Source organism: Geospiza fortis, unplaced genomic scaffold (genome assembly GCF_000277835.1).
Source record: "Geospiza fortis unplaced genomic scaffold, GeoFor_1.0 scaffold130, whole genome shotgun sequence".
Classification (NCBI taxonomy): domain Eukaryota; kingdom Metazoa; phylum Chordata; class Aves; order Passeriformes; family Thraupidae; genus Geospiza; species Geospiza fortis.
In genome coordinates, this window is record NW_005054300.1 from 7,581,901 (window position 1) to 7,603,432 (window position 21,532).

Consider the following 21,532-nt stretch of genomic DNA (forward strand, 5'->3'; position numbering starts at 1 on the left):
AATATGTTAGCCAGCAACTTCTCTTTAGCTCAGAGAAAATAATTCAACAGTTCCTTTTCTCAAGTCACTTCATTCTACATTCCCAGAAATATTTCCATTATATATATTTTTGTATTTATATTCAGTTTAGCATAATAAATACCTCTTTAAGGTGGCCTTTCCATTTTAGAGACAATACATAATTGGACCATATACTTGCATTATAAAATAACTAGAAAAGACAGTGTGTGTGCATGTAAGGTGTGTCTTTGGTTAACCTTATCTAGTAAACAGTTTCCCAGTACAAGATTTGGGGGTTTCGTATCTAGTTTACATTCCCATAATGCATATCCCAGGATTTCCTTAGCATGTGCAAAGGATGACAAATATCAGTACTTCATACAACTATATTTAATAAGTTATTACAGAAAAAAATAAAGTTCAAACTACAAAGTTTAAGCAGTTGTAAGCAATAGCAGCATTGAGCTCCATGTTTAGTCACAGTACTGCAGTTCCATACAAGCATTAGTCCAAGCCAAAAAGGAAGAAGCCTTGTTAGAATTACTAGCAAAAACAATCTAAGAGAACATGTAGTAAAAGATACAGTACATTTAAAATTAGTTGAAAAACAAGTACAGAGATCTTAGCTGTGAATGCTCTAAAAGTTATGTCCATTAGTTTGACAGTAAAATTACAAATATCTAATACTTTATACCCCAACAGAACTACATCCAGGAAAGAAAAAAGAGCAAAAATTATCTCTTGTTAGCACCCTGGTTTTCTACTTACTGATGATCTTTTTGTCATGTAAATTTGAGTGTGTCAGACTTATGTGACCAATGTGATTTCTGACCAGCTACCCATTTGGGGTATAGAGTAGTCACTAACATGAATATAAAATACTCCGTGGTATGATAGAACACTATAGCAGCAGAGATTAAGAAGTTTGTCTGTTTAAAAAAAAGAAAGAAAGGAAGAAAAAGAAAAAGGGTTTAGCTGACATCATACAAACCAGCATAAAAGCAACTACATACAAGCCAGATTAAACAAAAGAGACATTTCTACAAATCTGTGACTAATCTTTCACTCATACCTTGCAAGTAGAGATGTCACAATACTGAAATATTAACATGGGAGCTTTTCCCAGTTAAGCGCCTTTTTTTTTCTTTTTTTTCTTTTTTTTTTTTTTTACTACTCTAACAGATAGTGAAATCAGCAAAGTTATTTGCTAACTGCATATTTGCAATACAATTTGTTTTAGCCCATGCCTTGCTAGCAGGCTATAAAATACAAGCATGTCGGCAGAAATATAAGCATAAACTTTGTACCACTTAGCAGGAATTTTTTATTCCCTCTTCATTCCTTAATCTCCTTTGTTTGCAATTTGTGTACATTCCAACCAGTAGTACCTAATTTGAGTCTAAATTTTACTTCACTATTTGATCTAGTCTATACATTACTTACAGAACTGAACACACAGAGGATACACAATAGACCAACTCTGGGCACATTTCTTCCCACAAGTCACGGACGAGCCACTCTAACGCTCGAGCAGAAGTTAAGTCTAAAAGGTCATCAGCAACTTGTGGAAGTGAGAGTTTTGTCTAGAGAAAGTCATTGTATGCCCTGTTTACGCAACACCAGTTTTAGTCTGGATTGTTTCAGGTGCCAGAACAGAGTCACTGGCTTCAGGAAGGGGTTTCTTCTGGCTGCATAGGGAAACAAAAGTGATGGAAATGGAGGTGAAAAGCATTTTGATACTGGCCCTTGGTATTGCCAATACAAAAGAAAAAAAGGACAAAGACACAAGAGAGGCAGAGAAGAACGGAGAAAGACAAAGAAGCTGAACGGATGTTCAGACGTGGTGGCAATATGAGTTACTGCGTTGCTACCAGGGGATGGACAGACAGTGTTTTGCATTAACTTGGCAGCTGCTACCCACGTGGGGTGGCTGAGTTAGGAAATGCTGTGGGCACCGACAGTCTGCTCCACGCTGCCACTGGGAAACGCATGCAGAGAGGACTCGTGCAGGAAAGGGGCAATTTCAGTAAATAAATAACACGGTGGCAAAATACAATGAAGAATATATATTTTAGGAGGTTCACTCTAAGGCTATTGAAAAGAGAGTTTATTGAGTTAATGACAAGGAAAGTAATGAAGAGTTATGCTGAATGGGCAGGGTCAAAAACCCATTGTTCAATAGATTTAGTTCCTTATAACGGCAATAGTATTTCATCAACACTGGTGGTGTACAAATCTAGACAGCGAACTGGTACTGTGACATCCCTATTATCTCCCTAAATCATTTTGATAAAGGAAAAGGCTTTTCAAAATATCACGTTTTTTCTGCTTCATTCTGTCATTTTATTGCCCAATTCTTTGTTACAATTTTCCAATCACTTTACATAACCAACCATTTTCATCATTGCCACACTATTGTAAACCACATCAGCAAGTTAATACATAAAGCTTTGCATTTCAAAAAACTAGACACTTTAGTAACAATATTACAAAGATTTTAGCTTCAAAAATAACTGAAAATGAAAAAAATAAACTTTTAAAGAATCAGCATCATAAAATTAATTTATTCCAAGTAAAAATACAAAATAATATTAATGACATTGACCAGATATGAAAGTCTCTCCCAGAAACAACTATATTAATGGTTGAGAAAGCACTCCTTAAAGAAAATACGAAATAAAAATGAAAAATATGTAAATATGTTTAATTTTTTTCTTAGCAAAAAATCTTTCTAAAAATAACAATGAAAATTTGTCTCAGTACAAAGGCTACATTACTATTGAAAAAATACCAGCATGAAGAAAAGGTACATATTTGACAGTAGAAAAATGATTTTAGTGAATCACAATGTCTAAAGTCTGCAATGAAAATAAATCTGCAATAAAGATTTATGCCTTTTTTCTTTTCATTTTTCTTTTTTTTATACAAACAGTACAAACAGTATTGCACATAACAACAAATAGTCGAGGTTAGGTTAGCCTTCAAAAAAATCGACTAGTTCAAGTCTCACATCAGAAAAGGCCACAATAGGACCTGTTGTACCCAGGGGCTTCTTAGTCAAGTTGCAGTTCAGAACTCCATATTTTAAAAAATAACTTTTTTTGAAGGACCCTCTTTTAATATAACATATTAACAACTCAGGGGCACATTCATTTACAAAACAAAAGGGAGCATGTCATAATTTAATAAACTAAAAAAAGTTCTCTTTAAAAAAATACAAACAGAAGAACTCTCACAATTCTGGTCAGTCGTGCATAATCACACTTGATTATAAATATACAAATTAAGGGAAAATATTTTTTCACCTTCTATTCACAACTTTCAGCACCAAATGGAGTTTGTGTTTACACCTGTTCTTTATGATGATTTTGCTTCAGATTTAATCCAACATTATGCTATATTGTACATTTTCCAGCTTCTCTCGCTCTCGCTCTCTTTCTCTCTGGGAGTATTTTTCTACATGAAAGAGGGGTATTTCTTCAAAAAGGTTTACTTCTTTCACATAATTAGGTAGACTTCTGTAGGTTAGCTATGATCTTTAATATTACAGTTATAAAGCTCTAACTTCTTCATTTTCAAAAAAACTCAAATAAGCATGAAAAAAATAAAGTTACCCATCTGTTAAATCATTTTTCTTGCAGAATTAAATTAATATATATTTTTCTGAATAAACTTACTTAGAAAATATCATTTTCTTTCCTATATTTCAAAATTGAGGTATTGCAAAAGATCATGTCAGTCAGAAAGCATGCCTTTTTCTTTAAAAAAAATCATCAGCCAACTGTTGAAAACTGTCTAGATACAAAAAGTAGTGCATAACAAAATGTCTTGTACAGATGAAAAAAAACAGAAAAGACACCTGGGCTGGGAAAAGCAATATCACAAAACCGCCCAGAAGTAACTTCAAAAGGGATAATTATAATAAGCATTTTAAACCAGTAAAAAACTATTTTTTCTTTTTTTTTTCTCCAAAAACAGAAAAAAATCCTTTCAAAGCCAATACTTGCAACTAAACATCGGGAAAACCAACTTACTAAATTAGACACAAAGAAGGACATCACAACAAACAAAACCCAGAACATTTAAATCTACTATGCGGTGTCATATCCAGTCAGATTGTCCCCAGAACTGCAAAAACAAAGGAGGAAAAAGAAAAAAAACACATAGTGTACACATTCTCACAATCATTAGTATACCAAGTGTGTTTATATTTATATGCTATCTGCAGCCCCATAGTTCATGCTAAAAAAATGTCCACTGTGTTAGCAGGTCTTAATTGTATTCAAGCTTCACAGGATACATCCAGGGATTAGAGAGATAACGCCACATCCACAGAGCAGACATCTCATGTTACTTTAATATGCAGACATTTCTTTAGCACCACTTTGTTTCCTAACTTCCTTAAATGTGCCTAGGTTAGTATTTGACAGACTATCTAATCGGTAGTGTATGTACGCCAGCATGAGCTCTTTGGTTTTCTGGACAAGGTCTGCAGCTACGTAAATGATGCAAGCATTAGGAAAGAGATTGTAACTAAGAGCTCATTTCTGTTTATGTACCTGTTATGAACTGTCAAAAATGTGTTAATGTCAGATACAGAGGCTTTAACAGTTAAGTTTGATCACAGTACTAGACATAATCACTTTACTATATAAAATAAATTGCACGATATATAACAGAGCACCGCAAAGTACTTCATCTACCATCCACAAATTTTTTTTAAGAATATCCTACAGCTAGTTTTTATATTTGTTGTAATATAGGTCATTCTGTAATGGGCTGATCCTAATTTCAGAAGCATTACATTTACTGAGGCATGCCTTCCTCCAGTCAGTAATCAATTTTTTTTGTTACTGAGCATTTTGTAGCCTACGTAGATTCATAATTTGTGCATTGTGGGCAGGTTTTATATTAGACATATATAAAATTTATTGCATGCAGCAACCTGATTAAGTAAACATGCAGTCAAAAAATATTGACCTTCCTTGGAAGCTTTTCTGTATGCTATACTGATCTCCTTTCAGCAGCCATCACTATTTTAATCACATATTCATTTTTAATTGATACCCTAGCCTGAATAGAGTATTATGGTATTAGTAATACCATTTTAATAGCAGCAAAAGCTATTGCAGCATACATTTACATAACACTAAAAGACCTAACAGAACAAAACAAAAAAAACCAACAAAACAGAACAAACAAACAAACAAACAAAAAAACCAAAAAAACAAACCCTCAGCAAAATAAAAGAAAAAAGTCTGATCCAGCTTATGAGGTATCATCCTTACAAGTCAAAATCGAGAGCAACTAAAGGCTTATTTTCTTTAAGGGTTATTACTATTCTAAATGACCCAAACTAATGATTGCTGAATATCTGTTTAAGTTTTTGCTACATCTGCCACCTACTCGTGAATATTACCTTTGGTAAGTCATCTGCTAGGGGCAAGTCTAAATTTCTGAAAATAAGTGCATGCTCCAGTTTAAAAATAAAAATAATTATAATTACAATAAAAAAATCTTCATCACATACGCATCAGCCCATGAAGACTGATGAGAATGGCAGTCTACATAATGTCACTAGTGACAAGTCTTGTGTAGGAAATTAAGGTACCAAGCAGATGTTTGTGTGAATCAAAGTGCAAAATCAGTACAGTTACACTCTGCCGGTTTGTATTATACTGGACACTGAGTTCAGTAATGTGACTGTAAATAATAATAATAGTAATAAAAGACCCATATCTTCATTAAAGTCGAGGACGAATGCACAGATTTCCAGAACACTAAGCCCTGAGGCAGCGCTCTCTTTTCACTCAATTTTATTTACTCCAGTACTTCTTGCTGGCTGCGGCCGGGGTTCAGCTCCAGCGGAACGGGACGTGGCGGGGCCGGTCGCCTCCCTCCTTTACCAGTGGTTTGTGGAACTCCCGCCCAGCACGAGAGTGTATGCTGGCCCAGCAGTATTCACAGTAATACTGCAAGCAGGTAACGTTGGCACAAAAGAATGGAGCAAATTTCCCACCACAGCGAGTGCCCTGGCATTCGTCACACATCTGATCATCCAGCACATATGGCTTCACTTCCACCTGCACCAGGGACAAGAAAACACCTGTAAGAATGTTTCATAGTTTTGCTAAGCAACAACACAAACCCCAACATTTTAATTCTTTCTGGCTCTACTGAAGGGTTTCAGCTGATGCAGGATTAATCCAAGAGGTTGGTAGTTAAATTTTCATACCATGCGCTTTACCTGTCAGAAAATCTCAAGGAAGAAGGGTGTGCTTTCGTAACTATTCAACATTCCTTGGAAAAGTTGGGTCTGGGGAAGTAATAAAATGGAAGTACAGTAAAAATCTCCAAGGATTTTCCACTAAGAAAGCTCCAGGAATTGGAATAGAGTAACAACAGGGGCAGGCCATGAGAGCAGCATTTAGGAAGAAAACTTATAACAAACAAAAGTGTATTTCTAAACTTCAGAGGTCTGGTGAGTTTCAGAGGCTTTTCTCCTCAGAAGATTTTTTTTGTCTCTTTTTTTTGTTCCCGATTTGCAAAATGCAGGACCAGACTAATAAGAGATTCAAATTAAACAAAATTAAATGCACTTGTATTAAATATTCTCCATTTTGTTGGCAAAAATCACTACCTAAAGATTTTTTGCTCTTGAGTTGCAATAAAATTTCATTGTAGTTCCAACTAAGGCCTTGCCATCAATTACAAATAGTCTGGAGAGCTGCTGACTTTAGTCCTACACCCATTTGTAAACAACTTAGGGCTGGAATGCCTTTTGTTCTTAAAGCATTTGTGTCAAACACAGCAGGACTGATGCATGATTAGGCACTTGCTATAATGCTATTACAGACGTTGAATATGTTCCTATGAATTGTGCCTACACATTTAAATTGAGTGTTCATTCATTACAGGGAAATCATGAGTTCATGCATGTCTAATTCTTATGGCTCTCTGATGCTATTTATAGTGGTTTAAGTACAGTCAACTGCACTAGAAAAGATAGAAAAAATTGAAGTATACATTTATTATAAATAATTTTGCTGTAACCGTGCAAGTGCTAGTCTGGCACAATTTGTATATTGTGAGGAAAACCTGAGTCTAGTAACAACATTTAAATACACAGAGATTTAAAGAAACATAGAATGAGATGTTAAGCTGAAAGACAAGAAACATTCTACAAAAAAGCTTTATGCTGAATTTACTGCAGCTTATCCTGATCACACTTCAATAAATGCTACTCCTTTGAAGTAAAGCTTCTATAGTGAGTTGTATTTCTTGCCTAAGGAACAGCTTGGGCTGCCAATCTATTTTTTTTTAATTACACCCTGCTACTAGTATTGCATGGAACGAGTCTGAGTAACTGCCATTTTGCATATCAGATGCCATATCACTAAAATTAGAAGCATCATGTAAAATAAAACAGCACTGTCTCAAATGAAATTGGAAGAAAGCAGGTCCAATGTCCAGCACAGATCTAGATCCCCACCTACTCAAATTTCCCAAGCATGAATTGTGAAGGTCTCAAAGAGAGTCTCTTTCTGTCTCTTCTCTCTCTTTTCTTGCATTGGTTACTAGTGAAATAATTTTAAAAAGTTGGCTGTGTAGTTCAGAGATTTGAATCTATTAGATTAAAATAGACTCAAATAGAATCTATTAGATTCTAAAATAGAATCTATGATTTAAAAGGACTCATTAAGAGACTTCATACTTCTTCAAACTCACACATAAACCTATTTTTAAAATAGAAAAAAGATAACTAAATAAACTTAACTTATCAGTCGACCAAATGAAAAAAAGAATAGACTGATGAAAAAAATTACTAGCTAGTGACCTTTTGTGGCTTTAGCCTAAAGCTTAGAAAGTACCCTCTAGCAAGCATGGCTGATATAGAAATCTCAAAGGGTTCAATGTGTGATTAAGACTCCAAAAGTAATCTTCTCAATCTCTCGGTAAGATTTTTCAGAATCTAATGGACAAGAAATGTTTAGGAATAGCCTTGTCTGAGTTAATGTAATATGGTGTAAAGCACCATACACAAATTGCTTGAGGACTTAAAACTCCTTACCTCCCCAAAACTGAAAAAAGTACAATTCAGATTTGTAAAGACAAAGAATAGTTTGAATTTTGCAGCTGTGCAGATTTATAAGCATACTGCACATAAGAGATATACCTAGTACCTGTTAAACTGACTTCTGAAGAAACCATTTACACTGGATTAAGGAAAAAACAAGCCATCCCTATCAGAAAATCACATAGCAGCAGTCCATGCCACGTGTCCTTTTGAATAATTCTAAATGCAGAGTCCTCAAAACATGGGTGTTGTTTGTATGTGTAATCAAGAGGTGAAGACAGAATGTCTAAAGGAAAAAAATTTTTGGAAAGTAAGTAATGCTTTCTTTTAATGTGTTCAAGTTAAATTTCAGTGAATACTGTAACTTCATTCTCTATTTGAAAAGCCCTTTAGGGATTTCATATGGACGGAAAAAAAAGAATCTCATTTCTCACCCTTCTGCCTATCAAGCATCTCTTGGCATTTGGTTTTAGTTAAATAATTCTGAAGACTTTTGAGGTCAGCATTACCTATTTTAATTACAATAAACCTGTGCTTTAAGGACCTCAACTCTAGACCTACACTACTGACAGAAAATGGCCTAATAATAGCAAAACTGTCAGAAGCTACACAAGTAGTCGCTAAGCAAAAACCACTGATGGACAATGAGCAAACATCTAAAGGAGGAAAAAGAAGCTGGGAAATGCTATGGAATTTGACCTATGGAATTCAAAAGAGAACCAAGGACAAATGAGCTTACATTCAACTATTTGCTGGGTTTAGCACTAAACAGTTATTTAAGATGTTTAAAGTATTTTTTCACTTTGCTTCAGATGCTTAAATAAGCTTTTAAAAAATGACAAATGTCATCTGAAGACCAGAACTTAATGTTCTCCAACACAATTCTAATAAAGACTTTTTAAATACCTGTACAGTCTGGTAACCACCATTGTGCTCCATGCAGTTTTACTTACCCGTTTATCAATGTCATTGTGTTGGAGCTGGACAAAGCGAGCACTGATAGCAGCAATATAGCTCTGCTGATTGGAGAAAGCCACTCTGCCAGCACCTTTTGGGTACTTCAGCTCTGGGTCTGTATCAATGCCAGCATAGCAGACACCTCCATATAAACGGTCCATAATCATTGCCAATTCAACTGCAAGAAGTCAATTGTTAAATATAATAGATTTAACATAAATCATGGTGTTGCATTTGGATTGTTGCATTTAAAAAAGCACCATTTGCCTTATCAGATGTGTCTTCCAAAGTCTAAAATTCCAAAGTGAAACACAGATTCAATCAACCTTACATGAATTATAGTAAAATATAAAGGCAAAACCAGAATCTGTAAAAAGTTGATGTGGCTGAAGTGTGAAAAAAATGCAGAGTTATGCTGTTAAAATAGGTATCAGATGAACAAGAATTTACAATATTGCATACTAAAGCTCTAGTACTTGGTAGGCTTTTTAATGCTAGTTTACATGTAAGATCACTTAGGGATATTCGTGGTTTTAGAATCTGATATTTTGCCCAAAGTACTAAGGTTCAAAAGAGATCAAAGATGTGTTTCACATTTGAAACAAAAATCTGTGAAACATACGAAGTTCCTGCAGCTAAAGCAAGCCTACATTACAGATACAATTTAAAATAGTATTTTAGTAGAACATTATCTTGGTCGTGGATCTTTTGAAATGGTTTGTTGCTTTTTATGACATTAACAGTAACTCTAAAGAAGTTATAAATATCATTCATAAAATCAGACAGGTTGAGTGCATGGCTGGGACACATACAGAAGGAAAGTTAAGGGAAAGAACTGAAGGAAGTAGTAAAGAGGCTGAAGAAAGCAGGGAAGAGCCATGTAAATTGTGCAAGGTTGTATGGCCACTGAGCCAAGCTCTCTGTAAAACCTCCCAGGCCAACAAATTTGTCGGGTGGACAATGGAAGAACTGAGACCTGTACAGGCCCTGCCAACTCAGCCATTTTCTAGTGCTAATGTGTGAAAACCTTTGCTGTAGCAAGTTACCACTTAACTACCCAAAATAAAAATTTAAACTCACAAATACAAAACATTTAAATTCCCATAGTGCTCCCAAAATTCTCATTAGCAAATTGACTAATGTGTATGTGTTTGTACAAATCTGTGTGTAGGGAAGACCGTATGCTAACTTGTCCATTTGCAACAACCAATGTCTGACTCATTCTACCAAACCTGGTAATACTTCTGCTCCAAGGAGTAAGGAAAAACTACCAGCATAATGTAGTGATTAATAGATTGTTCTGCTTTGTAATGATTTGGAATCATCCCTTGGGTGGTGATCTCAGAAAGTGACAGTACAGAATAAACATCACAAACACAATTACAATAGTAGCTCCACTAAGTTACTCTTGCCAATAGAGAAAGAATATATAGGATTCCAGGATAAGGAAAGCAGGCAGTGTTCAAATATCTTAGGGAAAATCTGACCTTTAAAGCTGCAAGCAAGAAGAAATGGAAACTGTTTATCTGCTTTGGAGAAGTTACCTATTTAAAGGCATCAATTTTCAAATGTAATGCATTTCAAATGGGACCTGTGATAGGCCAAATGGCACATAGTTTTATAAAGGCACTAATTAGGAATGAGCTAAGGTTTAATTGTTACTATTTACATAATTACCACCTTACAGTTGGGCCTTATTTTAAGATGGTGAGGAAAGTGAAAGGTGCCAAGAAACATGGAATGAGAGAAATCTTACTGTCAGCAGTGGCTGGGTGATGTTGGTACAGCTTTCCAAAAGATTTAGGATTAGGCAAAATATAAAGTGAGGAGCTGAAGTTCCAGTGGGCTGGAAAGTGGCTGCTGAAGGCAACTGAGGGCTACAAGGAAAGGCTTCCAGACAGTGACAGAGAGGCCTTGTCTACTACAGTTTCCCAGGATTAGGATTAGGATTAGGATTAGTGTGGAGAGGATGAGAAAGACAAACCATGCAGCTGCCTTGGAGTGAGGCTGGAAAGGGAGTACAGACAGAAGTGAAGGCTGCCAAAAGATCTGGCTAGGAGAAATGTTTTAAATTGCTTCATGGCTTTGTCGTTGGCTCACCAAAAATGTCAGAATTTAGAAGAAAGAAATGAGGGTTGAGCTACAATTGGGAGCAGTGCTCAAATGGGGCCTTCAAAACAAAATGAGGGCTGCCAGGAATCCTGGGCTAGGATAAATCTTTCCTCAGGCCAAAAGCTAAGGAGTCTTGTCTATGGCTCTGCAAATAAAAGTGAAGAAAAAGAGCTAAGGGTGAAGAAAAAAAATGAGAGAGGAAAGTTACATTAGGAGTAAGTCTGGAAAATGCTCTTCCATGTGAGGCCACCAAGAGACCTGGGCTGGGAGAAATTTTCTTTGGGACAATAGTTGAGAGGCCATGTCCATAGCTCCATGGAAGAATTAAGGTAAGGGTTGAATAAAAGGGAAACAGAAATCATAGGTCTGAGGTTGGAATTGGTTTAGAAAGGGTCTGGGAGAAGGGTCTGGTCTTTGTCTTCTAGTCAAAGGAAAAGGAAACCTGTCTGCACCTCAGCAAACAAATCAGGGTTCAGTTTAAGACAGTCTACATTACAAAAAATCAGCCAAGTTCCAGGACATCATGCCAAGTTGGGGAAAGCTCTTTCTACTGGCAATCCTAATTAGTAACCTATTTAAAAGATAAAAAAGTTCACAGTTTGTATTTTGTAAACAGGAAGATACTCCTTGTCTTAGAAAGCAAGCTGTGATCTTTGAAAAACACTGAGTCCATTTTCTGATCTTTTACAGATGCTATTTATCTTTTGTCATCTTTTCTACTTAATCTGCTTCATGTCCTACATTTTCCTTCTACTCACCAGCTCGGAGAGGCCGTGGAACTCCTCCAACAAAGATTGTTTTTCTTGGATCCAAAGGCTGAGACCCATCCATCACAAAGTCACTGTCACTTAGGTTCCAAGGTCGAATTTGCACCTGTATTAAGGATCATTTTTAGCAGAGGAACTTGGCCACTTAATTAAAATTGGCCACTTAATTAAAATTAAGAAAAAACATGCCAAATCTTCCTATAATTAAAACAAAATTTGAACTTTTCAAAAGCAGTAAGTTGGTTTTATAAGAACCAAGACAATTTATCTAAGTATCTGAAAGAAGGGGGACAACTCATTTATGACCTCTAGAGGCCAGGCTTGAGTTAAATGTCCTCATGACAAACTCCTACACTCACTAATTCCCTGTCCCTAATCGCCATCATAGGAAGAAACCTGTGAAAGGGCTTTCAGAACATTTTACCATGTATGTGCACTTGCTGTTGCAGTTTGGGTCTCTGGCTTTCCTGAAATCACATACAGTGATCCACTAATTTAAAAGCACTGATAGGAGCTGATAAAATTAATTTCTGTGCTTAGATACAAAAGGAATTTTATAATATGTGAATGCCTATTTCTATTGAGCAGCAAGCAATACAGCTGATAAGAAATCTTTATCTTAAACAGAAAAAAACCTGCTCAGAAGTTATTTAGATAAAGCTGTTCATCAATCCTTTTTTTTGATCTGTGGAATCACACAAGACTGCTCACTGTGCTGCAATCCTGTGTTGTTCATTCATCTCTGGAAGATTTTTAATAGTAGTTTTAAAAGGTAGCACATTTTTTATCTTATTTGCCTGCAGTTTTCACCTCATTTGTATATCTCCATAGGCACAAAAAAAGACCAGCATTAAGGAATGTTAGAGATGTGAATAATAAAAACAGGCTGCTGTATGTCTTCTATTCTGCTATGGCTGTCTGCAGTAGTTGATTTTACCCCATAGTTTCTATAAGGTAAATGAGGCCTAAATTATAAATTGATTAGCTACTGAATATATAAAAAATAATAATTAAAAAAACTAAAACAAAATTCAGGGGATATTTGGTGCTATCTGGATCATAATTTGGCAGGATTATTTCTTCATTTCATCATATAAGGCTTTCTTTTATCTCAAATAGATGAAACATTACCATTCCATTGTTTTACAGCTAACACTGTAAAAGGATGCACACTCCTGAAGCACATCAGGAGTACCAAATATAAAAGTTAATTGAACATGGCATTTATCAGAAAAAAGCAAATGTTAAAGCCATGTTATGCTGATACAGGAAGTCAATTCAATGCAACAGCAAGGTCAGAAACAGGAAATGACAAGTAATTACCGCTAAGTATTGTTTATTTATTAACTGAAAAGAGTAACAGCAAATGGGTTAGCAACCAGCATAAGTGTCATGGCACAAGCTACTTACTGGTTTATCCTTGATTGTGGGGCTTGACACACATAGGTAAAGTTTTCCATCTTCTTCCAGACAGGCATCTATCAGAGCTTGTACAGAGCTTTCTTCCTGGAACAGCAGAAAGGCATAACCTTGGAAAGGATAAGGGCACAAGAAAGAAAAGTAACAGATTAATTTATAGAACATTTTTAAACAAACAAGCCAGAAAAGTGGGTAAAATATACGAATTACAAATAACTGTTGAGGTTATCCACAGATATTTGGATTCTTGGCAGAGGAGAAGCAATCCAGCTCCTCCTCTGCTGTTGATGCGACACATCACTGCAATGCTGCCAATAAATATTGGAATTCTCTGGGAAAAAGGCAACAATGTATTTTGGTGTAAGAAAAGTCACTACAGCTTTTCAAAGGGTACAGCCGGGGAAGGATAAGGAGAAAATTAATTTTGTTAGTTTATGAAGCCAGCCTAGGAGATCCTTGACCCTGAGCTCCAAGATTCATTACTTTATGGAAAGCAGTGTAAGAACTAAGCTCCTTTGTACATGTCCTATTCTGACATCTAAACAGTGACACAATTTCCATATGAAAGGGTAATTTAGTCCAGTTGGTCTAATTTCAGTTAACCTTGCTGAGAATAAACTGAAAAATTTGGCATATACACTGTGTCCCACAAACTTGAAACAAGGTTGCCACTTGAAATGCAAGATACACTTGGAACGAAAATGAAGTTGTTACAGTCTGGCAAAAGCATTTTTGTCAGCCAGTCCGGAAAAAAAAAAAAAATCTCTATTTCAATTAATACCAACATTGGCATATCTTCTCTAATGATGGCAACCTTTCTGTATTACTGAAAGCACAGTTTGTAATAAGGCTTCAGTGACCTCTTTCTTCAAAACAACGTGCTAGATGGAAAGCGTATTAAGGTGCCTATTCTGCCTTTCTAATAAAAGATCTTGATATTCATACTTTATGTTAAAAACCTGGAGTTTTTTGGTACAAATTACAGGCAGTCATACTGGAGTTTTAGCTAATAGTGCATTAGGTATGTATTCTGCCCATCTTTCCTCATGTTATTAACTGAAAAGAATGACTCATTCACCTTTATTATAGCAGAACGTGCATTGTATGTATTAGGCATGTGAAAGAAAATAAACTTACTGGCCCTGTGGACACCATTCAACTTAGCAAGCCACAGCTGGTAGAGTTTGTGAGAAAAGACCTAAAGCAAAAATTTCTCAAGAGTTAAAGGTTATCCAGATTCATGCCTGCCATGGCTTCCCAGAAAAAGCCTGATTGCATTTCACAGCATTCGTGAAAAGAGCATGTTTACAAAAAGAAAAGGTTTTCTTTTATTCTTCTAAATCTAGTAACACCTTCCTTTTAGAGCTCCATGGTTAGGCACAATTTGCTGGAGTAAAAGGAAATCACTGACTCTTTTGTAACCCATGGGACAAGGTAGGAACAAAGTTTGTTATATGAGAATTGTTATACTCTGTTCTGTTTAAGTGATTCATTACAAACACTGTGAGAGTAAAGGTTATCTGGACAGTTTCTGGTTACTCAGTGGTACAGGAATATTTCAGGAGTAAAAGTACAGATCTCTCACTTAATGAAGCCCAGAGCAGATTGAGTTTAATCAAGAGTTTTTCTTCAGAATTTCAATTAATTGTGAATTAGTTCAATTTTATTATAATACCTGAAGGGTACCATTTTATGCTCAACTTGTGAATACTCAATATAATTAATAATTTAAGTTCTTGCATTTTAGAACAACAGTAGATAAATTGTTGTTCAAATGCATCAACCATGAGCTGAATCTTCTGGTACAAAGCCAGCATTTGGCATGCAAATGTTATATAGCCAACAGGGAAGGATTAACCTATTTCTGGTTCTTAGAATCTGGGCTCTTTTCAAACAAAGTGAAATACTGTAATGAAGAGCTATATATAAGGTCAAAGAGTATTTGAATCTCCATGTCACATGTCTGCATATCATCTACTGATTTCATATGTAATTGATCTGAAATCCATACTTCCCAAAATTCAGCCCACTTGCAAAATCAGATACAGGAATCATAATCTAAAGGTCACAGGTTTTCAGCTTTATAACACTAAGGTTGGGTGGCAGAATTAAGAGAATGAAGAGAACTTCCTCTTTACATTGTGCATAGCAAGTCAGAAACATCTTTGGGTAGTCACATGCACTGATTTCATCTGCAAAAGGGAAGGACCATTTATGCTTGAAACAAGCTGAACTACCTTTGAAGCACAACTTTCTGCCATTTAGACAGTGTCTTTTCTGATGTTTTTATAAGCTTCAGGATTACAATAAAATCTAGCATCGACCTCAGATTTCTTACAGAAGTATTTCGATATGTAAATCTATTTCATATAAAAAAAGGATGGCAAAGAAAATTAATGTTCTAGTCTCATTTCTTTAGGGTTATTTTTAGATGGTTGAGGTGGCTGCCTCAGAGAAGTAAATTTAAATAGACTTAACATTTTAATGAAATATATATTTCACTTTCTTTTTTTCTTTTTTTTTTTTTGCTAGATTTTAAAAAATAGTTTTGAACTTAATTATGGTGGTATTTACTAGAACTTTTAGAATAAAGTTGTTTTAAAATCCCACAGGAAAGGAACATTTAGAAACAGTGTGAACCAAATTTCTAAATCAGTTAATGTGATGACAAGGGTCATTGCTCAAAGTCACCTTAGTAATCTTATTAGAAGATGCTTTGAACATGAATAAAACACATTTGAAAATCCAAAGACTAAACTACTATTAAAAAATTAAACTCATTTTTAAAAAATAAAAATCCGAGGTGTTAAAAAAACTGCAGACTTTCCTTTAAACATTGCAGTGACATGACTGCATTTTCAAAAAAACTTCAAAGGCTTTAAATACTTAAGAAACCTCAAAATAGAAAAGGCTGTAATCTCACTTAGCTACTGCAGAAGAGTGAAATTATGTATTAGTCAGGGCTGCAAAGATTAATTTCTTTTAGTCAGTCTAATTTTATATGGCAGTGTTTGACCCTGTCAGCTGATTCTTTTCTCTAAAAAACAAAGGTGTATAAGAAATAGGAACAGTCTAGAATCTTAGAGAGACTCTTCTATTTCTGCACATTTACATTTTTACATGTTTTTCATGAATACCAGACAGAGCCTGGCTGGTGTGATATGCAAGAAATTCCTCCTATGCCACATTACAGACAGGTACTGGGGAAGGGTTTGTTTGATTTTAATTAAAGGACTGTACTCCATATCCTCAGTTACACTGAAAAATAATTGGAGTCTGAATCTTAATAGCAATAAAATGAAGTGTACATATCAAATGGAAGACAGGAGACATAACAAGAGAAGTCAGCAATGGAGTGGGTCACAGAGAAGAGCTGAATGAAAACTGAGGTTCTGTATCAGTAGCTTCTGTAAAATAAATTGCATGTCTTCATAACTCCAGTCTTAGCACTAAATAGCCCACATCATGAGATCACCAAAAGAATTGAAACTAAAACTTAACACTTACTAATAATGATCTTACCATATCACAAATAACAGAGAAAACAGAAACCTTCTATTTTGTCATAAATATTACAGAGTGTTTTTCTCCAGTTTAAGTGGAAGGAGAAACCCAGTCCCCACAGAACCTCTGCTCTCTGGACATGCATTATTTGTGGGACATGGGAGAGGTGCCCCAGTGTTTGCTCAGCAGAAAGGACAGCATTTCTATAGTGCTGTAGTAAAAAATGTACAGCTAAAGATTTATAAAGTCTTTTCAGTTCCAAAATATGGCAAAAAGCAGAAAGATTTTCTATACATCATTACTTTACTTTCACCACTTATGGATAAAAAAAGCCCCAAAAGAACAGTATACATATGCCATCTCAGTTTGTCCTGTAGTAAAAATACTCCCACCCACCTGTATTAAAAAAGAAAAGACTGAAATAAATTACTTGGATTTTTTTGGTGTTTTTTAAACCAAAAGAATATTCCACAGGCATACTAAAGTCTGTCTTTATCTGGCATTTTACTTCTAAACTAGTGTAAAACATTGCAACAGCAAATTTATAGTGTTGTCTCCTCTTTCAAAGGTCGCAGCCATTTTCAACATCAGACTTCAGACTGCAATATGATCTATAGCAGCTATAAATCAGAATTAAAGGATATAAAAGAAAGGCTCTAATATACAATTTGGTTACTATAGTTGTAAGAGTAGTCACATGGAATTCCTATGAGAAAGACTAAATATTTGATGAAGTGGAAGCTATCTTTGTGAAGTTTACTGAGTCAGCAGCATGAAAGAAACATTCAAATTAGTAAATATAAAAACCCCAACTAAATTCAGAATTGAATTTTTAAAATTTTGATTTTCAAGGGCAATATGCAATGGTGACCACTCTGGACAGAGCAGCTTATGGTCATCATCTGGAGGGGGTCAGGTCTGCTGCTGCTGCTTTTACTCTGAACAGATGGCTCAAGAGACATCTGCTTCCAAGTCTGAACAAAACCTGTTACTCTTCTTTGCAAGAAAACCATCTTCCAGTGCTACTCCAACCAACATTAACGTGGAAAAATTATACAGAAATAGAAATGTTCTGCTTGATTTCAGCTTCTATTTCAAGCACACTATCAGCATTGGGTAAAAAAATTCAGAGGAAGAAAGCACTGGTCCAAAAATCCAGGCTAGCCAGATTTCAGTTATTTTAAACTAAATTTGATATTGGGTTTTACAATAAAAATGGTTTTTGCTTTAAATTATATGTTTTTCTTAACAAAGAAAGTGAGCAGCACTTGCCGCTTATCCCAAAATATTTGAGACTGTTGTCAAGAATTTCAAAGTAAAGTACTTCAATCAAAAAGAAAAGACACCCCATGTCATTTGCACAGATGAACCTAGGAACATATTTTCTGATTTTTGTATGGCTGTAAGTCTCCTGTGAGCTGTAGAACATTTCTAAAGGCAGAACGCAGACCTTCAGCATTAAGCTTTGACTTCCCTTCTTTTAATCAAGTAATCAGTTTGTCATTTGCTGCTGTGGTGCTGCTAATAACCATTTGAATGTTCACTCACATGTAGATTGTTTTCAGGTTCTGATTTGTTCAAATTTCCTGTCTTTGTCGACTGTAAGAAAAAGATGCAGCTTGAATAACCCTCCTTAATAACAGAAGGATTTTTTTCCAAAACTGGATTATGTTGAACAACAAATTCCTCTCAAAACCAAAGAAAACCCAAAACTGTGTCTGGTGAATAAGAGTATGCATGTCCCTGGGAGATCAGATTAGTATACAAACAACAAAATTAAAAATACTAGACTTACCAAATCCTCTAAAAATTATGTGTTTACCTTTATTAATGAAACAGCCCAGCCTCCACTGGCATACAGCTGACTACTGGTTACATTCTTGGTATAACCAGTAGTCAGATACACTGTAGGTCCCAAAGCAGGTAGGATTTGCAGGGTATGGAGCAGACACAATCTGCCAAGCACAGCACTGAGACAGCTGAGGGAAACAGGAGCTCTGAGCTGCTCCAAGCTTTTGAGCCCAGAGAGAGGCAGATGCACTGCCTTGGGCAAAGGCACCCACAGCACATCCAGCCCCTGAAATACTCACACTGCCAGTCCTAACCTCTGATTTGAGAGGACACAAGTATAATTAGGGCTATTACCTTTGATAAATTTATGATGTGTGTAACCAATGATCTTGCACCAATTTTAGATTACTGCATCATTATTTTAGGGGTACAATCACTGAAGTGATCACTAGGAACCAAATACATAATTTTATAAATGTAATGCCTGTAGGACTTCATGAAAGACTTCAAGTTTTTAATGCATTAAACAATTACAACTGATTGGGGGTGGGAGTAGGGAACAACTTACTTTTTAGATGACCATCAGAACAATGAATATGCTGCAGTGCTAGTACAGAATCTGTCTCTGCACCACCACCTGCAACAACCCTTTCAACATATTTCAATTATTTGAAAGGATAATTTAGTGCTTCCTAAATTATTAGCAAAACAAGATAGCAAAAGTTACTAAAAGCACAAAATAATACTAAGTCCTCAACTTAAACACTATTCAAAGGACAGCTGTTATCCTGAAGCTCATAATACTTACAGATCAATTCATGTATCTCCATTTATAAAACAAAAGAAAAGGTGACATTTAATAAAAATAGTATTGGGGAGGGGTGACATGTACAACCCACAGTAAAATCTACTTGGGTTTTAGGAGAGGTTAATGAGAATAAGACAAATATTTAACTCCTTCCATTTGGCAAAAGTGGTCTGGCTACCTCTACAGATAAACATGGAAAGCTTTTTATGTACTTAGATATGTCCAAATTATTGAAAAAGGGTTAAATGCTTGCTAAAAATTGTGGCTTCTTCTATAGCAACCCAGCAATTCTGAAAGAAAGTAGGATCTGTTGAAAGCAACATGAAAGCTGGGAGAGAATAATCCTGCAATGCTACTTCAGAATCAGATTTGTTCTGCCTACGCTTGGATGGCTCAAAAATACTTTTGTATTTTGCTTCACCAGATTCTTGTTTTCTCCTAGAAAAAGAAGTTGCAAATGGCACCGTTTTAGAGAACAGAAATTCTCTTACAGGAAGCAAGCTCCTTGAATGCTCTAAGATACCTGGCACAGCAGTCTCAAAGACAGACATTAAAAAATCATCATTATCAGTACACCACCTAGAATCCTCAAACATTTAGGACAAGACAGGAAACAGTGTTAAGAGCTTAAAAAAGGGAGGCTCAAACAAGCCACCAAAAAACCTTAAAGAAAATTCTCTGCAGAGCAAGCTAAAGTCACACAGCTGCAGAAGAGCACATGAGTGTGTACTGCATTTTGCCACCACACATTTTGTGACTTGCATTGATTTGGGATGATGCTGCCCTGCTGTGGGGCAACACAGGGACTACAAATTACAGACTTGGCCTCAGATGTCAGTGGATACAACGACTGACACTGCACACAGTCCCTGTGTTCGAACATAAACAACATCTAAAAACCCTCCCAGAATCACTCTCTGCTATACAGTGTAATTCTGGATAGAGAATGTCAGTTTCCATTCTAACAAATATTGTCATCTCTGACTTCAGCTTTTTAAATACAAAAATTAGCTTGGCATTTCATGCTGGACTGTGCTGGTATCATATTTGATCAGTTAAGCCAAAGCAGGCTGTTTTCTAGAACAGAGTGCTGTATTTGCACAAACCAGATATCTTCTTGTGAATATAACTAATGAAATTGGAATTATGATTCCATACTTTATCTTTGCAACTGTTCACTCTTGTTCCTCTGGCAGAAACTACAACTGCCACTGCAGTGACAATGGAATTAACTATGGAAATGGTCTTCATCCATGAAATCAAGATCAGTCAAAAGACTACAACAACAGTGTTCCCATCTAAACAGTACTTGGGAGAGAATCAGAGAGGCTCACACTGTCTGTCCACCAGTTGTTTTTAAATTAAAGCATGAGAATCATTTCATGTTACTTTGTGCAACTTTGCTTACACTGTTTTGTTTTCATGAGATCTCCCTCACCCTAGTGTCTCATATGGAGCAGCAGGGACAAATGTGCTTAATTTTATCAGATAACAGAATAACAAACTGAAGAACAGGGAAAACATAAAAGGATCAGACTGCTGCATCACATGTCTGAATCAACTGTAAAGCCAAAGCATTCCTCCCATTCCAAACCCATCCTATCTTCAAGCTCTGCCATGCTTCATTTTCTAACTCTAATTCTGATCTCTATCCAAATATCAATCTTTCTAAATGAAAAAAAGGGAAATTTTTGCATATTTTTTGGCATTTTAAAACACATGGTGCAGTTCTAAGTGATTACTAGAAAAATCATAGTTATCACAAGGAAAAACCAGTAAAGAGTTTTTAAAAAGTTGTTTTAAAGCTAGCAATCTGTTAAAGAAAGAACAACTGAAAAAATGTTTTTGAAACAGTTGGCACCATCTGTTTAATAAAAAAAAAGGAAAGAAAAAAATTACTGTAGTTAGCATAAGCATTGCTTAACTCAGCACACCAGCAAATAAGTGAAAACCCCATCAATTTGTATTTAAATAAAACATGAATTATCTGGATTTTGCCAGAGATAAATAGAGTGTGACATGGTAATGTGCATCTACTTTTGACAGCATCCTTTAATACATATTTCTTTATTTCTCAGTGTCTCATAGGTACTCAAA

General features: G+C 35.6%; 1 protein-coding gene across 6 annotated transcripts in view; it reads right to left on the minus strand.

Moving 5' to 3' along the window:
* Nucleotides 1-375: 375 nt before the first annotated feature.
* CPEB3 (cytoplasmic polyadenylation element binding protein 3) overlaps nt 376-21,532 on the minus strand; it is a 72,657-nt gene continuing 51,500 nt past the window's right edge. For all 6 annotated transcript variants that reach the window (XM_031061952.1, XM_031061943.1, XM_031061970.1 and 3 more), the window contains 4 exons: nt 13,324-13,442; nt 11,905-12,019; nt 9,031-9,212; nt 376-6,083 (listed from right to left, as the gene is read on the minus strand). In XM_031061952.1, coding sequence (XP_030917812.1) covers nt 5,856-6,083; nt 9,031-9,212; nt 11,905-12,019; nt 13,324-13,442 — 644 coding nt within the window. In that variant the 3' untranslated portion in view covers nt 376-5,855. The remainder of the gene's footprint in view (nt 6,084-9,030; nt 9,213-11,904; nt 12,020-13,323; nt 13,443-21,532) is intronic.